Source organism: Protopterus annectens, chromosome 2.part1 (assembly GCF_019279795.1).
Source record: "Protopterus annectens isolate FY-2018-M chromosome 2.part1, PAN1.0, whole genome shotgun sequence".
Classification (NCBI taxonomy): domain Eukaryota; kingdom Metazoa; phylum Chordata; order Ceratodontiformes; family Protopteridae; genus Protopterus; species Protopterus annectens.
Genome location: NC_056729.1, coordinates 83,984,158 through 84,003,468, shown reverse-complemented (window position 1 = coordinate 84,003,468; position 19,311 = coordinate 83,984,158). Strand labels below are relative to the sequence as shown.

At 38.8% G+C, this 19,311-nt stretch overlaps 1 protein-coding gene across 1 annotated transcript in view; it reads right to left on the bottom strand.

The window, feature by feature from the left end:
* Positions 1-19,311, bottom strand: part of LRBA (LPS responsive beige-like anchor protein) — a 4,045,850-nt gene that overhangs the window by 2,743,633 nt on the left and 1,282,906 nt on the right. Inside the window, exon 26 of the mRNA XM_044063433.1 lies at positions 2,991-3,121. Within this exon, the coding sequence (XP_043919368.1) occupies positions 2,991-3,121 (131 nt within the window). The remainder of the gene's footprint in view (positions 1-2,990; positions 3,122-19,311) is intronic.

Here is a 19,311-nt window from a genome sequence, read left to right as displayed (position 1 = left end):
ACCCCCACCTGGCACTTCCAGTGCTGGGGCTATTAATCGAGCTGCAGTTGTCTGTGTTGAAGCAAGAGTGCCTTCCCTCTGTACCACAGTCAGACAAAAAGTATTTAGCATTTGAACTTCAGACAAAACAGAAAGTATACAATCCAAATAAAAACAAAGTTTTTTTTTCAATAGATTTAGACACCATTTCTTATGTACTTTTATACCTGCAAAATGGACAGCTTAAAACAATAGAGTGTACCAAAGATGATGGATTTTTTTTTGTCAAAATATATGCAGCATTTACAAAACAATTAAGAAGACAAATGATGTGAAATGCATAAACAGTAGGCTGGTGGCGTGCAACAGATTTCTGGGAAGAATTACTAGAGCATGTTGACAAAACAGACTGTTGATGTGGTTCTGGAAAGTAGACAATGGGTAATAAACATCTGAAAAATAACAGCCAGGACAGTGTGCATCTTGGGATTTCTTTACTTTTATTTATTTTTTTTATTTTGATAGGCAGTCAGAGCACAAGTGAATTATTTTTAGGGTGGTGGAAAGATTCCCAAAGCTGTGGTGGAATAAAAAAAGAAGCTATGGTCCACAACATGCAGTTGTGTGTGTAGTGCTTGAAGCAAGGGTACTGAAAGTAGAACAGACTTAAGCTGACAGTCTATCAATAGGGTCTAACACTACAAAAATATTAAAGTGTGCGTCTGTGACACTGCAACCACTGATCTCAGTCCACTGCAGTAACCATACTTTCAGGCATGCAAGTGGCACTAGTAGCACAGTTCGAGGGGTGAGCTAATGCTGCCATACTTCTTACCTACCTAGTGAAGACAATTGGGGGGGGGGGGGTTATGTTCAATGATCAGTACACACAGGATTTCCTATGCCTTATGGTTTCATCACTAAGACCATCCGGTGGGTGGCCTATAGGTTGGGAAGGATCTATGTCCTTATACAACTCAAACATGATGGCATCTGGGTGAGAAAACAATCCCTCACTTCCCACCAGCTCCACAGACAAACTTCTGCAGAGGCTTAGCAAGGGGTAAATGTGTGCTGGATACATGCTGGAAAGTCCAGCAGTAGAGATCAGCAGACAGAAGCCCACCTGCCAAATGTAGTGGAGATAAAAGACAGAAAGGCATGAGGTCCAGTGCTGCCATTGTACTATTGTCCCCAAGGATCTTACAGCATGTGTTGGCAAGTCCTCACTAGACCTCAAGCACCTGTGTAATGTGCAGATCCTGAACCACAAGTCCTGGGGCAAGAAGACTCTGTGAACCACTTCTGATCTGGGTCACTAAACCCTGCTGGGCCTGAGTTCTTAAGGATGGCTAACCTTGACCACATGAACCAAGATTGCTCCCTGGCATCAGGTTAGCTATTGAGCTCCAACTGATCAAGTGGGGGAAAAGAACAATGCCTAGGAACAGAGGAAACAACCATACAGGGTGTGAACTTGGAATTCACATCAATATGCATCATCCTCTGAAGCAGAAGATGGGCATGAACTCAAGCTCTCACTAGTACAAGATGAGCTCATGATTACTAAGGAACGAAAGGGCATGTCAAACAATTGACACCTACAGGAAAGCTTAACCATAGATTACTGTTCATTTGCGTCACATAGTGATGGTATTCAGATGGGGTGTTCACTGATCAACAAAAGCATAACTTCAACACCCACCATCCTCCTAGTAGCTAAGTACGCTAGGTTCTAAATATGCCTATAGGCGGACAGGTTTAACGACTGGTACTAATTACACCGCTGCACATTTTATCCATCATGGAATACATGCAATACTCATGTAGGTCTTGGCAGTCTGTCAGCCACATGGCTTATTAGACATACCTTCAGTCATCAAACCAAGACCTTTTCACTGATGTGATTAATGACCAAGACCCAAAATAAGCCAGTGGCAGAAAAGAACTGAAGCTCAAAAGGTAGCTCCCCTTCCTAATGTGGCAAATTAAATCATGACGTGCACCAACACACGTCATACAAGACTGCAGCCAGGCATATGCAGACTTACTTACTCTATGCCACATTTACTATAACTTTACTAAACAAAGTAACTGGTTTTGTTAAATGGCTTTTTCTCCAAATGTCAGACTGCTTAAATGAAATCTTTGTTTAATGTTTACCAAACCTGCCTTTTTAGAACTGAAAAAGAGGTATAATGTCTAGAAACATGCACAACCCAGGGTGGGGAGTACATTCTGGAAGATGGTATACAGTTCTACGTATATTAGCTACATCACTTGACGTATGTGATCTTAAGTTCTAAAGCAGAAAAAAAATGATAAAGTGGGACAGAACAGGGGACAAATACTAACAAAGATACATCAAGGTGGGTCACCGATGTTAGATTCAATTTTATAACCAGCAAGCCAAAAAACATTTTGTGTGTATTTCTGGATGTGCATTCACTCATGTTTATTATGCAAATATGGTTATAGTGGGTTGCGGTCTTGACACCTAAAAATATGACAAATAACGAAGCACCAAAGGAATACAAGGCTTGTGCTATTCAATATGATCCTCAAGTATAACCACAGCATACTTCTCGGACCAAAACCTTACAAAATTACTAAAAAAAAATATGTGCAATGCAGACAAAAATGTGCAGTATTCAAAGTAAGACCAAATATTAAAAACAAGCTTTCAGACACAAAATAAGTATATACTTTGCAACAACTCTTTAGCAAAATTCATAGAAATATATTACATAAATCATGCAGTTTATTCAAAAGTAGCTACGGATAGCAGAACAAAGTAAAGCTAACTTCAAATGGCCCCAACAACATTTACTTCACAAAAGTAGAAATGATTAACAAGCAAAACAAAAAGTTTGCTTCCTGAAGCTGCAAGAATGTTCACAGAACAAATCAATTTGCCGTACCTGGACGTCTGCATTTAACTATCATTAAAATTCGCATTTTATGAGGTCTCCCACTCTGAACTACAAGCTTAACACTAGAGGAGGACTTGCCTTAGCTGCCGCAGATATCCCAGTGCCCATTAGACTCTGCATCGTCTTCTGCTCCATTTTACTATCCACCCCAGATTTTGCACGAAAATGTTGCTGACATTCCAAGCAATTTCGTACAGCCACACAACAAACTGTCAGAGAAAGACAAAATCAGTTACACACAAATTATCGCAAGCTTCAAACAAACAACGTTGACAAATTGTACTATGGTATCATCTTAAAAAAAACATTTTTTGTTTTAAAGTGTCAAACTTCTTTGCAGTATAACTCCTGTTTCAATGTATATAGGTATTATTTATATATATATATATATATATATATATATATATATATATAAGTAAATATAAATAAAATATACACATGTAATTGATATATATATAAGTAAATATAAATAAAATATACACATGTAATTGATATATATATATATATATATATATATACACACACACATATATGTACATATACACACACACATTATAAATTCCACTCCTTTCTTTTCTGTGACTTTGTCAATAAACAAAGTTTCAAAGATCCACTACAAAGAAAATAATGGTTTCCTGAAGCAACACTGGACAGAAAATAGAGGCTAGGGTGTAAAATCTGCTAGTTGGTGCTTGTTTTTCCCTCTCTTGGAAATGGTATTAGCTGTACTGTACTGAAAAAGCTTAGTGCTGTTACCTGTGATGCTGTTGCATGACATTTAAAAAGGGTCTAGATCACGTTATCGAAATCTTTCTACATCGAATCGCTAAAGGTCGACCTCTAGTGATCAATGTAGTTTGTTTGTTTGTGTTTTTTGGCTTTTCCCGGTTAGGGCTCGCCACAGCAGAACTCCGGTCCGCTAATGATTGGCAGTGGATTTTTACGTACTGGGTTACCAGCCCTGACGCACAACCTTCAACGAAGGTACACCCCATTCATGTATGCCTCCACACAGAAGATGCTCTAGCTGAGAAATGAACGGGACAACGTCTTGCTATGAGGCAACAATGCTACCGCAGCACCACCACCGCAGTCTAGTGATCAATGTAGTAAAACATCAAATAACGCTTAACAAAAAGCAAACAAAAATAAAAACTAACTAGCGTAGGCAGGGGGGCAAGCCCCCCTGCACCTCCCACATGGGGGGCTGCACCCCCCACACACCCCTTACTTAAATATTCCAACTCCGAGACCACACTACATTGAGGTAAACTGAAATCTCCCCTTATGGAGATTTCTGTTTACCTGCACGATGTTCTCCGCTTTCGATGTTGTGGTGCTGACAATATCAGCTTCGATATTGTCAGCTTTCGACATCGTGAAGTAGACCCTTTAAAAACATGACCATCTTACTACTGCATGACAGGAGAATAGGACTGCACACTCCAACGGATGCTCAGTTTTGTCAGGGCAACAAATTCTTGCTCAAAATAGTTCTCCCCCAGCTGCCACAGATTTTGATGACCTCATTAGAATTTTGGGAGGCAGACAAGTTACTAACAGGAGGTGAGCCTTACATACTTATAATTCATAACACTTTGCCTTCTGTCAGCATCTTAATTGTACAGCTAAGTATTTCTACTAAAATTACTCAACTGATACGGCTGGTTTCACTACACAGCTGCCCCTAATTTTCTCCACCCCTCTCCATTTGTCTCAGGCATCTAAGAAAGTACCCTTTGTTAACCTACACTCCTTCATGGCCTGTTACACTCCCCGCCTATGTCATTCTATCTTCTGGAGAAGATGAAATGAAACTGGTCCAACATAACATAAGACAAAGAATCTTCTAGAGATCACAGAATTGTAACCTTGGGGCCATTTCCTTTGTCTGATACCTTTGCTACAGTATATCTCTTCTGTGTGAATTTTTATTGCAGCCTGCCTTACCTTTGTTTTGTGAAAGTTTTGCTTATAACAATCACCATTTTATTTTTTTTTTACTGCAGCTTACACTGTGTGTACGTGTAACTCAAAGGTGTTTGTATAGCTTAGGTGTGCAAAAGAATGTCACTAATAATTCAAGAAATATTTCCTCTATTACTATCCTGCCCACACTTAAGAGACCATTCATTCATTACACTCAAATTTCCCACACCATTCATTAATATTCTACCTAATCTAATTTCATATTGGACAAACGCCTACAAGAATACAGCATTCACATGACCATTTCCTATCTTAAACAGCAAAGAGCCTTCATTAGCCACTTTAGTACCAATAATGCCATTTTTTACAAGACACACACAGTTCCCATTATCTCCACACTTGAAGTATCCCCCAAAAAACCTAGTTTCACCAAGAGGCTAATTTTTTATTATAAAAAAAAGACTCTAGTTGTCATCAATGAAAACCAATGTCAACCCCAGATAAGAATGCATTGCAACAGTAAGAAATCTATCTGAAAAGCTGCAACAAAAGAAAAACACAATGCTCTAACAATTTTAGCAGTCTTCAACTTTCTGCCAGTTCAAACAATTACGTAAATTAGTTGGCCAAATTACTGGCTGCTCCTCCAAAATGAAGGCTACAAATGGCTAATCATGACCCCCTCTGGACCTCTCTTACCTACTGATTTTCTTAATGATTTTACACACTTCCTCAACCTTCACCAATTCTTTATTCATCCATCTTTGACCCTCCCCTGGTCACCTCACCTTCTTATCTGCAGTTACACCTAAGGGAATAAAACAAAAATGCTAGAAGAAATTCCTAGTGATGTCCCCCCCCCAACAAAAGTTAATCCCCTCCTTGTGTTTATTTCCATGTAACAATAGCACCTCACTCTTCCAGTTTTCCACATTTTAAACCTTTGCCTGTGCAACAATGTAATGCCCAATATATGTTAACATACAATTTCTCCTGCACTAAAATATTGCTTTCTGCCATCCTCCAATGACTTCAAGACAATCTCTTATTCTTCCTGTTCTAGGAAAGATTCTTAAACAATAGTAGTATTCACCTTTGTAAAGAGGTCATCAGGCCTCAGTCCTGGGACTGCTCCTTTTTTAGCATTTACTTCTCTGAAGTCAAGGCCAATGTCAATGGCCTCTGGCTGACTAAATTTGCAGATGATTGCATTGACTGCAAATTAGGAGCAGTCATTGAATTGACCACCAGCACTGACACAAATGTTCTCCAGGAAGGGCTGACAGACAAAACTGGTGCCAAAGCCATGGACTAAATCTAAATGCCAAGAAATGCATAATAGTATCCTTCAGGGAAGTCATTCATCCCTGGTAACTAACATACTGACAACACATCCCCTAAGAACTGACACAATAGTCAAGGTCTTGGACACACAGTAATCTAGCCTTTGACCATCAAGTGTTTACAGTAATGAGGAAATTATATGTTGTGAAACCTATTAAAAAAAAGTATGGCTCTAGGTCCCAGGAAGTCATTGCTTGACTATATTCTGCATTCCTCAGGGCTGTCATTGAGTACAGTGCCCCCTTTGGTATGTACCTAACCAGGCTATCCAACAGCTGATCATCCACAGAGGTTCCATACAGAAAGAATACAGGGCGTAAGTAATATGTCCTATGCAGACTGCCTCAAGGCCCTATCCCTGTATTCTGTCTCCTACAGGTTGTTGAGGGGAGATCTGGACCTCCTGCATAGCCACAAAACAAACATCACCACAATTACCTGATTTAAAGACTTAAGCCTTGCCTGCGATACAAACAGGATGTGCTGGACAGACAGGAATGTATCCTAGAGACTACCCCTTCTCTGGAACAGGCTCTCCATCTATGTGAAGCAGAATTCCTCCCTAACACAATTCAAGTGCAACTTGCACAATTGGATGTGGAACAGGAAATTCATCCCTGGTCTGGCATCTATGTCTCGAATGGACAAAGGCAGCGTGTGAATGGTTCATCTCCCAGAACCCAGTTTGTAAATATCTCACCTCCTAAGCCACTGCTTACACTATCAATGGTACCAGAATTTCTCAAAGACTTGGGATGTATGGTTAGGCTTAAAAAGGCCCTTGTGGTCATTAGCCTATATCACACATCTGTGAACCTATGGATGTAATTATACAACTACATAAAAAATACTCCCTGCTTGCATGCTGGCTACATGGTTCCAGGTCAGACTGAAGCAGTATGACAATTTAAACCACTTACAGATCTGCTCTTCAATATGGACAAGGGCAAACTCACTGGGGCAATATTCACAGTCCTAGCAAAAGCATTCAACCTTGCCAAGTGTAAACTCTTCCTTAAAGGAAGGTACAGGAACTAGTACAAAAGTTACAAGATGGCTCATTTCATTTCCTACAATAGTTTCTCAGTTAAATTGGGCCCTAATAGTCTTCCATTCATATGTCTTTCCAAAAGAGTTCACAAGGTTCAGTTTTGTCACCCCTACTACTCCCTGATTTAAGATTCCCGCCTGGTCTGTCTAATCTGCTTACCAACTTATAAGCTAATATGGTAATTTGCTGATCTAACACACAACCAGTCTCAATACAAACAGAACTACAGAAAGAGCGCAGTCTTCTTTTTTATTCAGCTGCAAAACAATAGTCTATTCCTGAACCTAAAGAAAAAGTTACTCAGCACATAGCAAAAGTTTTCAAGTCTTCCATTCAAATTACATACAGGACAGGAAAACCAACACTCCGATGAATTATGCAAACGATTATGGTACCTGGGCATTTGGTTTGACCCACACCTAAAATTCTAATATCATATAAGCACTACCAAACTACAAAAGAATAACCTATCTTTCTGATCTAAACCTTTTTCTCATTTCCTCTTACCTGAAGGAAGAAACACCATCTGTAAAAGGGTGCTTTCAAAGCAATTAAAGTATAGCCTATGGATTTATCTCAGTAGCCTCAAAGAAGAGCCTCTCTTTCAAGCATTATCCATCAAGATCAGCCAATTCATTATCCTCTCCCAAAAAAGGAATATCACTGATGTATCTTTACAAAAGCAAAAACGTCACCCATTAAGTAGAGAGCAAAACTTCTCCTAGTTTCCTTTCAATTTAAATTCCTGAACCTAACTAGAATCCTTCCTGTTTCAGGCCAGGAGTAGGTTAGAATCCCATTCAGAACCATAAGTAGCAGCAGGGATATATTCCTATTTACTAGGATCTCATAGCCAGTTGTTGTATCATAATTACCTCAGTTTTGGTTTAGTACAAGCGCAAATCGTTCTCAACAAAAAATATTTTCTTTATTGGTAATTAAAGGTCCCCCTCTATGTCCCCAAACATACATATCAAATACCTAAACGCAAGCAAGAAATCCATTAAACTATCACATATACAATATACTCCTGAAAACTGATCCAGTAGTTGGGGACATGGGAAACTATGCAGACAACAAATTGTCCTTCGACTGCTACTATTGTAAGGAAGTCTTTTTCATTGCACAGCTTACTACTAAGAGTATAGCAAGCAGGTCCAGGGATGTCATTATTCCACTGTACTCCACACACAGAGTACAACATCTCATTTGGTATTTACCTCTCCAACCATTTGAAACATGAATGTCCACATGACTTTCTTGCTAAGAAATTAAGAGCCTAGCTGACTGGCTACAGGAAATTGAAGCACATCGGGAGGGGTTGCAAGAGCAGCTGGTGGACCCAGTGTGACCTCAGCCCATGACTCTCCCACTGGGAACGCCATAAGACAGTGAGAAAATCACAGAAAAATCATATAAGGCACTTATGCTCAAATCCAATACATACCACAAGGTTCAGACTAAATTAGTGACAGGGTGCACTAACTTTCAAAGGCAGATCAGCATCCCAAGAGAACTAATTTGGTTTTGATGTATAATGCTGGCTGTCAAAGGCACTAAAGATCGAAACAAACGGAATGTAAATGTCAAGACTGTACAAAGTCCAAGACAAATGTAGATTCTGATAGCTGATAGGTAGACTAGATGGGCCAGTGCCTTACCTGCGTAACCTACCTCCTGTGCTTCTTTTTATTCAGCTTGTTTTGAATGAATGCATTCTTCACTTGCGTTTCCCCACTGCATTTTAAAATTATACTACTGTTTTATCTATTTTTTTTTTTATGTAAGCTGTTTCAGTCATGTACTATTCCTGCTGTGAAATGGTACTTCTTTGTCTTTCTTATTGGCCATACACATTATTCAAAAATTGTTTTCATACATCTCTTTTTCAAAAATATGGCAAATCCCTGGACAGTACTGACCAGTGTGCGGTACTTTAACATTGTTCATTCACTGCATTTCTTCTTAAAGGCTATATGTCAAGTTCTTGTGATATTCAAATGGCTTCTGATGAAGCCCATGTACCATTTTGTTGCCTTCATCTGACTAGTCTTTTCAGCTAACGAGTTTACAATAAGATTTTCAGAAAAGTAGAGAATACTCCAGACAACATCTTACTAAAAGGCTTTATTCAGAGACAAAACCGCCTAAGGTAACTCATTAATGTACAAGCATTTCATACTGCTGTACAATGCTGCAGTTACTTAGGACAGCAGTAATTAAAAATGACTACTTTGTAGATCTCAAGAGACTGCTTCAAAATGTAGCTTACTTTGTCCAATTTCAGACCCACCTAATTATGTTTTCTCCAGAAGATTTCTTCTTCCCAAAGATTCAGTAACTCTGTGTGCAGTGAACTGTCTTTAAATATTACTCTAATTCACTTAAAAAGTTGATTTTTCATCAACATGCATTTTCTGAAGAATAATCAGTTATGAAACTCTAACTGTAGTCCTCACAGATTTACCAGAAAATAAAAAAAAATGAGGTAAGATGAGAAACTTTGCAAAACCAGAGACAGCTGAGAGCTATGTCCTTACCTCACATTTCCACTCCTCTCCTTTCTTCAGTCATCTCATATTAAAATGCAACCAGCAGTAGGCTACAACACACAACAGATATGTATGCATCTGTATATATACATAAGATTTTCTATGAATAAAAAGTCGGACTTTGTTTCAGTATCTGCCCTAACATGTTACAATCCACTTTGTTACACTATTCTGCAAATGCCCTGACCTGTTAGTAGATCTACAAAAATATATTTAGACCTCTCTTGTACAATACCATAACAATGTGGTACTCTCTCTATGATCCTTATTTCTATGCACCTTGCACATGGAAATGCCTAAAATAAGTTATTTGTAGCTCATTCTGACACTCTACTCAAAAATGAGAAAATAAACATATACATTTATTTTGCATTGGGTTCTTTGTGATCTTTGAAATTAATTTTCATGTTTCCTAGTTTCACTAGCAAGCAAGAGCTAAATTGGTCACTTTTGCAGAGTAAAAATGTCTGTTACAGCTCCTCTTCTCTACTTGCTCAGTTAACCTCCGACCTTAAACTTACCGTCACAGATGACTGACTTGCACATTACAAACTGAAGATACATATAAACACAACTGGCATGTCTGTGTTCGACAAAACAGGCTTTCTTTATACAGCGGTAGCTACTGTGCCACTTGTCTAACAAATATCTGAGTAAACCCGCATTCCCAGATACATGCTGTAGTTTATATGGGTCCTAGTGCATGGAGAAAAAGGTGCAGCTATGAACACCTTTTTCTATAAGTATTTCCAAGTCAAAAACTTAGTGGACAATATGACAGAGGCCAGTGAGACAAATTCATAAAGAACTTAACAAGACATTTCAGGAAGAAATAACTTGGCATCAACGAAGGAAGACAAATAATACCAGAGACAAATACAAGAAAAACATAAAATAACGTGCAAGGAGAAAACACTTTTGCTGACATGCTATTGCTTGATTCCTGTCCGTGAAGTTTTGCATTTTTAGGTGTTTACTATGTATGTTACTAAATTTTTAACATCTGCAGATTTGGTCTTTCTAACTGTCCTGTTCTTTACAACGTCACGGTCATCCCATATTTTCTCCACTTTTTGATGACTGTCTTCACTGTGTTCCATGGTACATCCAAAGCTTTGGAAATTTTTTTTGTACCCTTCTCCTGATACCTTTCAACAATGAGATCCCTTTGATGCTTTGTAAGCTCTCTGCGAACCATGGCTTTTGCTGTAGCAGGCAACTGAGTAAATGTCAGGGAAATCTTACTAGGACAGCTGAACTTTATTTGGGTTAATCAGAGTCTCTTTAACTGATGGCAGGTGTCTACCCAAGATGACTGAATACTGTAATTAAATCAAAAGCTGCTTCAACAAAGTATTAGTTTAAAGGTGTGCACATAAAACAAAGTATTAGTTTAAGGGTGTTTACACTTCTGCAACCAGCATATTGTACGTTTTTTATTTTTTTATATTTTTCCCTTAACAGATTTCTTTTTCAATTGAATTGTACAGGTTGCAGGTCACATTAAAGGTGGGAAAAGTTTTGAAATGATTGCGGTCTCATTTTTTTATATCACAAAAACCTGGCATTTTCACAGGGGTGTGTACACTTTTTATATCCACTGTGTGTGTGTGTGTGTGTGTGTGTGTGTGTGTGTGTGTGTGTATAGATGTGTGCTATTATATATATATATATATATATATATATATATATACCAACACCTAAACTGCCATCACTGTCACTTGGAATTTTAACAGGTAAACCTGTCTAATACAGACAATGGTTCAATGTTACATATATTACTGTCATAATACATCTAAAGTCTGACAAACTTCAAACAGCTTTTCTTTTAAGAACAGGAAAAACTTAAAAAGACTATTATGTTATAAAACAGAAACTGAAGCTATTTCTGAAGACAGGAGTTTTCAGATGAACAGGAGAGTTGGTACATTCAGATGTGGAAGTTGCAAGGCATGTTCTCATATAAACATCTCAAATACTTCTACACATCCCCTGACCAAAAGGAACTATAAGTTTGAAGGATTTGCAAACTGTCAGAGTAAGAACATTATCTATGTGGCAACCTGCAGTCACTGCAAGGCATACTACCATAGGGAAAACTAATCAAATGCTCAAGGAACGTATCCTAAAGCACTTATCTGACATAAGAAAAAAAGTTACCAGCAATGCACTTTATATGCATATTAGTGTAAATGACAGTCATTCTTTCAAGTTCATGGCACTAACTAGGCTTCATGAAACACCAAGAGGTGGGGATTTAGTAAACCGAACAGAAATGGAATAGATGAAATAGATAATGAATTTGCAATCAGATCAGTCACCAGGTCTGAATGCATTTGTCCCTTTAAAACCTGCACTAAAAGGGAAAGCTTCAGCACTCAAAATGACATAATTAGATGGGTGTGTATGCTGCTATGGTTACTAAATGCAAGTGAGTGAACACTAGGAAATGAAGGTATTTAAGAGGAAGTTTCGCTGGCAAACATTTAGGATTTGAAAAAGGTATTATACCGAAAGTGCTTATCCAGTTTATGAGCCAGTGTGTTTATTTTATCTTATCATTTGTCTTTTTTATTAAGACCGCGGTGGTGGTGCTGCGGTAGCTTTGTCGCCTCACAGTTGTTGCCCGTTCCGATTCTCAGTTAGAGCGTCTTCTGTGTGGCGACATGCGTGAATGGGCGTTCCTTCGTTGAAGGTTGTGCGTTAGGCCCGGCAAGCCAGTATGTAAAAATTTACTGCCAATCATTAGCAGACCGGAGTTCCGCTGTGGCGACCCCTAACTGGGAAAAAGCCAAAAGAAGACTACATTGTATATTTTATTAAAGTTTTCAAGTTTCAAATGTTTTTAAGTGGAACTGGTGGCAGAACCATTTGTTTTTGGAAACTTCAGACTCTGATAATAAAGCTGCAGCTACCCTCCTCTTCTCAAAGCTAGTAGCAGCAGCAAAGGTATCAACAGTAACTGACTACTACAGCTTATTAGAGATGCTGCTACTGATGCGCTTCTACATGCAACAAAAAACTTACTGGAAAGAAGTCTTTCCCTTGAACAAACTAATCCTGCTGAAGCTAGATCAGGCAGTAGTTCATGAAGGAACAACATTCACAAAAGCTGGAAAGGGTCTATGTCATAAGGCAGGTGGCTGAAGTTCACGTTTCCTTAAGAACTTTAGGAGATGCACACACAAACTGTGAAACATCTGGTTTAGGGCGGAATGACTGTGGAAAACTGCCACATGAAATGCAAATGCAACAAGAAAGGTAGAAGGGTGTAATAACACTACAGTCTTCAGATGCAATCATCTGACTGGGATGTTGAACGGATAAAAGCAAGCATCCATCTACCTGCACTGGTCTTATTTTCCATCCAACACTGTTAAATTGCATCTGACTCCTACAGCAACCCCCATTTCAGCCATTGCCAACCACACAGAGTTCCACCAGGTAAGTAGGGAACAGAAGTAAACTACCAGATCTTTGTCTTTTTACTGTGAACACACCACAAATGCACCAACAGGCAATTTCCAGTCAATCTGCCTAATGCATATCTTTCACACATGGGATGAAACCAGAGTACCCAGAGAAAGCCCATGCAAACTCAAGGACAACATTCACTCTCTGCACAGAAGGCTTCCCAGCTAGAAAACAAAGCAAAGAATATATTGCTGTGAGCTGACAATGCAACTCACTGCATCACTCTGCCATGCTGGTGGCATGTTAAGTAGTGCCAAAAAGAATCCACAGCACAAAGAAAAACAGCAAGGGAATTTCCCTTGCATCCTGGCTAAACTACAAATAATTAGTATGAATATAACCTTAGGTCTCCCATGAAACAGGTCGTTGGCCTAATAGGACTAATCCAAGCAACAATAAATACACTGATTAAACAGATAAATAAGTACATAAATATCAAGTGTGCTGAGCACTGTCCATTGAATACCAGCATTATAAAACCAAGACTGAACTGCAAGAAAATCTGCAGAAGGAACTTCTCCAGCATCTCTCAAATGAAGCAGCTGATGATCCATCCAGTCTGGACCTGACAACTAGTGTACACCATTCCATTCCTCTACTCAAGAAAATGATGCTGAGGAACCCTTAGCTGAGATGTAGCAAAACATGAAGCTGAGAGGGTAAATGCAAAAGGAATTCTGAAGTAATAAAAGAGAGAGACCTCTACTGTGAAGTACTGGTGCTCCAGGTTAATGAACTGAACAACAAATAAATACACGCCAGTCAGACACAGCAGCAGAGGAGTGAGGTTAACATTTACGTATTTATTTTACATTTGTTTACTGGGAAAGTCCGACTGGACACAGGTCCTTTTTCAGCGGAGGCCTCGGGAGAAAAGCTCCACATAGTACACGCAAGATAACATTTGAATAAACTTGAATAAATTTGTCACACAGTTACACATTTATGACTACAACAAAAGAAAAAGAAGTTCCATAAATACATTATATATAAATACCATGTTAAATGAAATACAAAACCTATCCAGAAGTATTTATAAGGAAGTTGTCCTAGCTAAATTGTCAGTATTTTAAAGTACCTATGTTTATATGTAGTGGTAGAGTCAGCCTAGAAGGGGTGATAGCATCAGCTGAATGTTGATGTTTTAATCTGGATTGGTGCACGGGCATAACCAATTTGTAGATAAATGAGTTTTTAGCATTTTTTTTTAAATTGAGTTGATGTTGGGATATATGTTAAACTGGAGGGTAGTATGTTCCAGATTTTGGCTATGTAGTTAGAGAAGAGGGATTCACCAGCATGACTGTTGGCTGTGGCTATCTTTATCAAGGATTTGCTACTGGAGTGCAGAGCTCTGACACTGGAGTATGGGTGCAGTAGGTTTTGCAGTACATGAGTTTTCTCTGGTTGATAGATTTTCTGAGCCACAGTTAGTTGGTTAAAGAGTAAAAGCTGAGAAAGTTCTAACCAGTTGAGTTGTGAGTGCTGTACAGTGATGTGCCCTAAAGGGGGAGTTGGCTGCAAACCTGGCAGTTTTGTTATAACAGGATTCAAGTTTTGCTAACTCAGATTTTCTTAGGTTAGTTAATATTGGTGAAGCATACAGCAGTGTAGAGATAAGGTGGGTTTGGGCAATAGTAATTCAAGTACTGTTAGTGAGGTATGGCTTGTTCCTATGGTTTGGGGTATGTGGATATCATATCTCATATTACTGTCTACTTCAACTCCCAGACGTTTGGTGTGAGGTATGGGTGAGATGATAGTGTTGTTTGTTGATACAATATTGGAAGTGGAGAGGGATATAGTAGCTTTAGTGAGACTGAACAGCTTAGGGGGGGGGTTCAAAATTAGGTGCGAGTTTGTTAATCAATTTTCTACTGCTATGAAGGACTCTGAGTTAGTGTTTTTAGTCTTGTAGGGTAGTAGCAGCACATACCACTGTAGAATCATCTATATACTGAATGACTGAGGCATGGGGGCTGAGGTGTGAAGGTTGTTTGTAAATATTGAGAAGGGTAGGGGACCTAATAAGGAACCTTGGGGAACTCCAATGGTCACAGGAAGAAGGGGTGACAGAGTTTGTTGCCAGCGTACTGCTTGCTAGTGGACAAATAGGTAGTCCTGGAACCAAGCAGGAGCAGACTAACAGATTCATCTCAGTAAGGACATTGATGAGTTTGATGTGAGAGACCATACTGAAGGCTTTTGATAGGTATAGGAAGATGGGGGGGATATGTATTTTCTGTTGTTTCTGTCAAAAACTGACACTGTTAGTGAATATTAGTGCAGTGGTAGTACTGTGGTATGCACGGAAGCCATGCTGAGTATTGGGTTAGGAGATTGTTAGTTTGCAGGTAATCCATAACCTGGTTATGAAGAATTTTCTCAAGTATTTTTGATAGAGGGGATAACACAACAATTGGTCGGTAATTGGACAGATCAGTAGAATCGCCTCCTTTGTGAAGTGGAATTATGTGGGACGTTTTCCAAATGATAGGGACTTGGTGCTCAAATATGGATCTGTTGATAAGAATGGATACTGGGTAGGCAATTCCCTCAGCAGCTAGTCTTAAAAATTCTCCTTGTTAAGTTCTCTGCAGCTAGAGTAGTGGGTTTGAATTTCTTAAGGAGCCTTTTTATTGTTGCAGTTGAAGAGGGTTGAAGGGAGAATGTGGTGTTTTTTTCTCAGATTAGGGTTAGCTGTACTAAGAGGAGCTTTGATTTTTGGAGAGGGCTAAAATAGTTTCAGTAAAGTATTTGCTGAATTGGGTAGCAATGTTGTCTGAGGTATTATTAGTAGTTGGGAGGGTTGTATTGATTTTGCCCAGTAGGAGAATGGCATCTACTATAGACTAAAATTGTTTGGGATTATTTTGATACTTGGTTTGAATATTAAAGTAACCATTAATTTTGTCGTTTTATTTGTCCCTTTGTTTTGTTTCTAAGCTTGCTTTGCAGTTAGAGATTTCGTTTTGTACCACTGATCCCAGGCTTTACCTCTTGGTTTTAGCAGTGACCTGGTATCTTTGTTTAGCCATGGGGCAAAGTTAGATTTAATTCTTATAGACCTGGGAGGAGCCTGTGTATTTAAGATAGTAAGAAAGGTGGTATTAAAGTATTCTATAGCATGTTCTAGCGGAAGTTCTAGGGGAATTTTTAAGAGAGAACTAAAGAGTTACCTGGCCAACTCTCCATCTTGTACATGTCACCACCCCACCTAAGTACTCTTCTTCCTTCAGCATTACAACTGCTATATCACATATGTAAGCATTGTATAACTCTGTAGATATTTGTATTGCATTTTTTCTTTGATTTTAATGATTGTATTATTGCTATACATTTTTTTGTAACTTTGTTCGTTATATCAGAGCTTTTCTCCTCGGGTCTCCACGGAAAATGGGCCCCCTGCCCAGAGGACCAACCCAGTTAATAAAAGACAAATAAAATAAAGTGTTTTCAGTGGTGTCCAGTTACAGTGTTTGAGTATGTCTATAAAGTTGTTGGTGTTAAGGTGTCTTTTGTTCCGTATTAGCTAGTAAGTAATTTGTTTAGTTAGGTTAGTTTTTTGTCTAAGTAGATAGGTTGGATGGTGGTCATTTAGGCAGTCAGGGAGACGGCCTGATTGAGGGCAGAGGGCTGGTTTATTTGTTAAGATCCAGTTGAGTGTGAGTGTTTATTAGATGACTTTTCAATCCTAGTGGGACTTTGGATGGGTTGAGTAAAGCCATAGAAATTAGTATGACTAGCGGAGTTTTGGGAAGAGCAGTATGACCACTCAATATTAAAATCACCCATGATTATTGTTTCCCAGGGAAGTGATTCTGTGGTCCAATTTAGTATATCTTCTAAAGTTTGGATGTTGTCCCTGGGTGGGATATAGGCACCAATTATGTTTATGTGTTTTTTTTGAGTTAATGATAAATTTAGAATGCAAAACTTTAGCATTGTCAAAGATGGGAATACTATGATCTAAGGCTTCTACACAAAGGTGATTTTTGAAGAGTAATGTTATTCCACCACCTATTTTACTTATTCTGTCTAGATGTATACCCTGGAGAAAGAACCTCATTATTGGTAATATCTGGTTTAAGCCATGTTTCAGTGATTAGTATGATATACGGTGAGTATAGAGAGAGGTAGGCATGCTTCTAATGTTAATATTTAACAGCAAGATATCAGATTTTTGTAAAGGGGAACTCTTATTGGGTATGGGTGGGTGGTATTTTGGTGTGATGTGTAATTACGAGTAGTATATAGGCCAGGGTTTGGGTGAATGTCGTCACTGATGCTGTATAAACTAAGGATTTTGCCTGTCTAATTATGTACCTATCATATTTCTCAGAGACTCTAGGGATGTTGGGGTGAGAGAGTAGGGAGTAGTGTGTATGATGGAAGGTTGTGGTGTGGAGGATGAAGGGAGATCTAATAGTGTGTGTGGGTTGGAGTTTTTGTGAGTAGAGTGGGGTGGGATAGGATCTACAAGACTGGTGTGATAAGAGGAGATATGTGCGGCTATGTTAGGATTATTAGAGTAACTGTGTAAATGCAGTTGGTACTTATATTGTGTCTGTGGCTGGGTGGTAGCAGATTTTGTTAGTGTGGTTGTAGTTTTACAGTTGGGCATTGTTGTAAGAACTCTAGTGAGAAAATTTGTAGCAGTATTAGGAAGGACTAGGGCTGTCAGATTTATGATGTAGTAGTAATTGTAAAATGCAAGAGGTATAGTGAGAAAAAAAGTGTGCAGTAGTATTACAAAGGGTTAGGGATGTCAGATTTATGGTGTAGTATTAATTGGGCTAAACAGACAGTATGTATCTATTGGTTGGTTATGTTGGAGGGGAGTGCCTAGTGAGGAATAAAAATAGGAGAAGTGGGTGAGAATGGGGTTAGGGTAGGGGAGCAGAGTGGGATGAAACCTGTCCACCAAATACTGCACAAAGAAAAACCATCAGCAATTACTGTGTGCGTTGCTCAATAACAGGGTAACAGCACAGGCAGGTAACAAGTATAATCCCAGTATGCCTGGCAAAAAAGGAACCAAAAAGTATATAGCGCTACTGTCTGACTTTGGATTAACCTTTGTATGTAATAAAATGGACACGCTTTCCCACTTTAAATAATTAAAGTGGATACAATGGTCGAGCACTCTGGATCTATGGTTAGATGGATGCAGTAGCTGAGCGCTCTGATTTCTTATGGAAATGTAATGCTCTGTTTACACAGGTAGTATGATGTAGAGTTAGAGAACGTCAAAGGGTTTCTATACAGTTATCTTTTATTATGCTACTTTCAACTAAGGACAGAGGCCCCAGTTTACAGTGCACTTTAAAGGATGGCAGTGTTAAGCAGAGGTATTCGCTTTACTCTGGAGCGCAGAAATACTGGCTTGAGGGGTCAGGTGCACACCACAAGGAATTTCAGGTGGGGGGGGATAAGGTAATTGGCCCGATTGGTGGGCACACCACTAATAGGAACAGACAGAATGTGCAAAGTATTGGCTTATTACATTAACAAAGTGCAACATACATGACAGCAAACAGTTGCTCTGTTTTAGTTTTCCGTAGTTCTTTTGTTTTTTCCCTCAAAAGTGGAACTGTATCCTTAGCCAAGTGCTTTGGTGGGTGCTGGTGTTTAGGACAACTGCTTTGATAAGTCTAATGTAAAAAGTAGTAGGGATGTAGCCCAAGAAAACTGTAAAATAAAACTGAGGAGCGGTCATCAATATATATATATATATATATATATATATATATATATATATATATATATATGTATACACACATACACACACACACAACAAATGCTAATGTAACTACGGCATTTGCATATATTACCCAATATACTACCACTGTGTAATTACATGCAGTACAGATCATTTTAGTTCAATGCTCTAGGTTATGCACACAGAGCCTAGGATAGCATAGTTGTTAAAACCAGTAGAACAGATAAAGTACTACAGACTAAGGCACGTTCTGCGATCACTAGCAGATTTAGGCATTTGCTTCTTATCCAACAGTAGATGTAAATTATATACACAGTTTTACAGCAC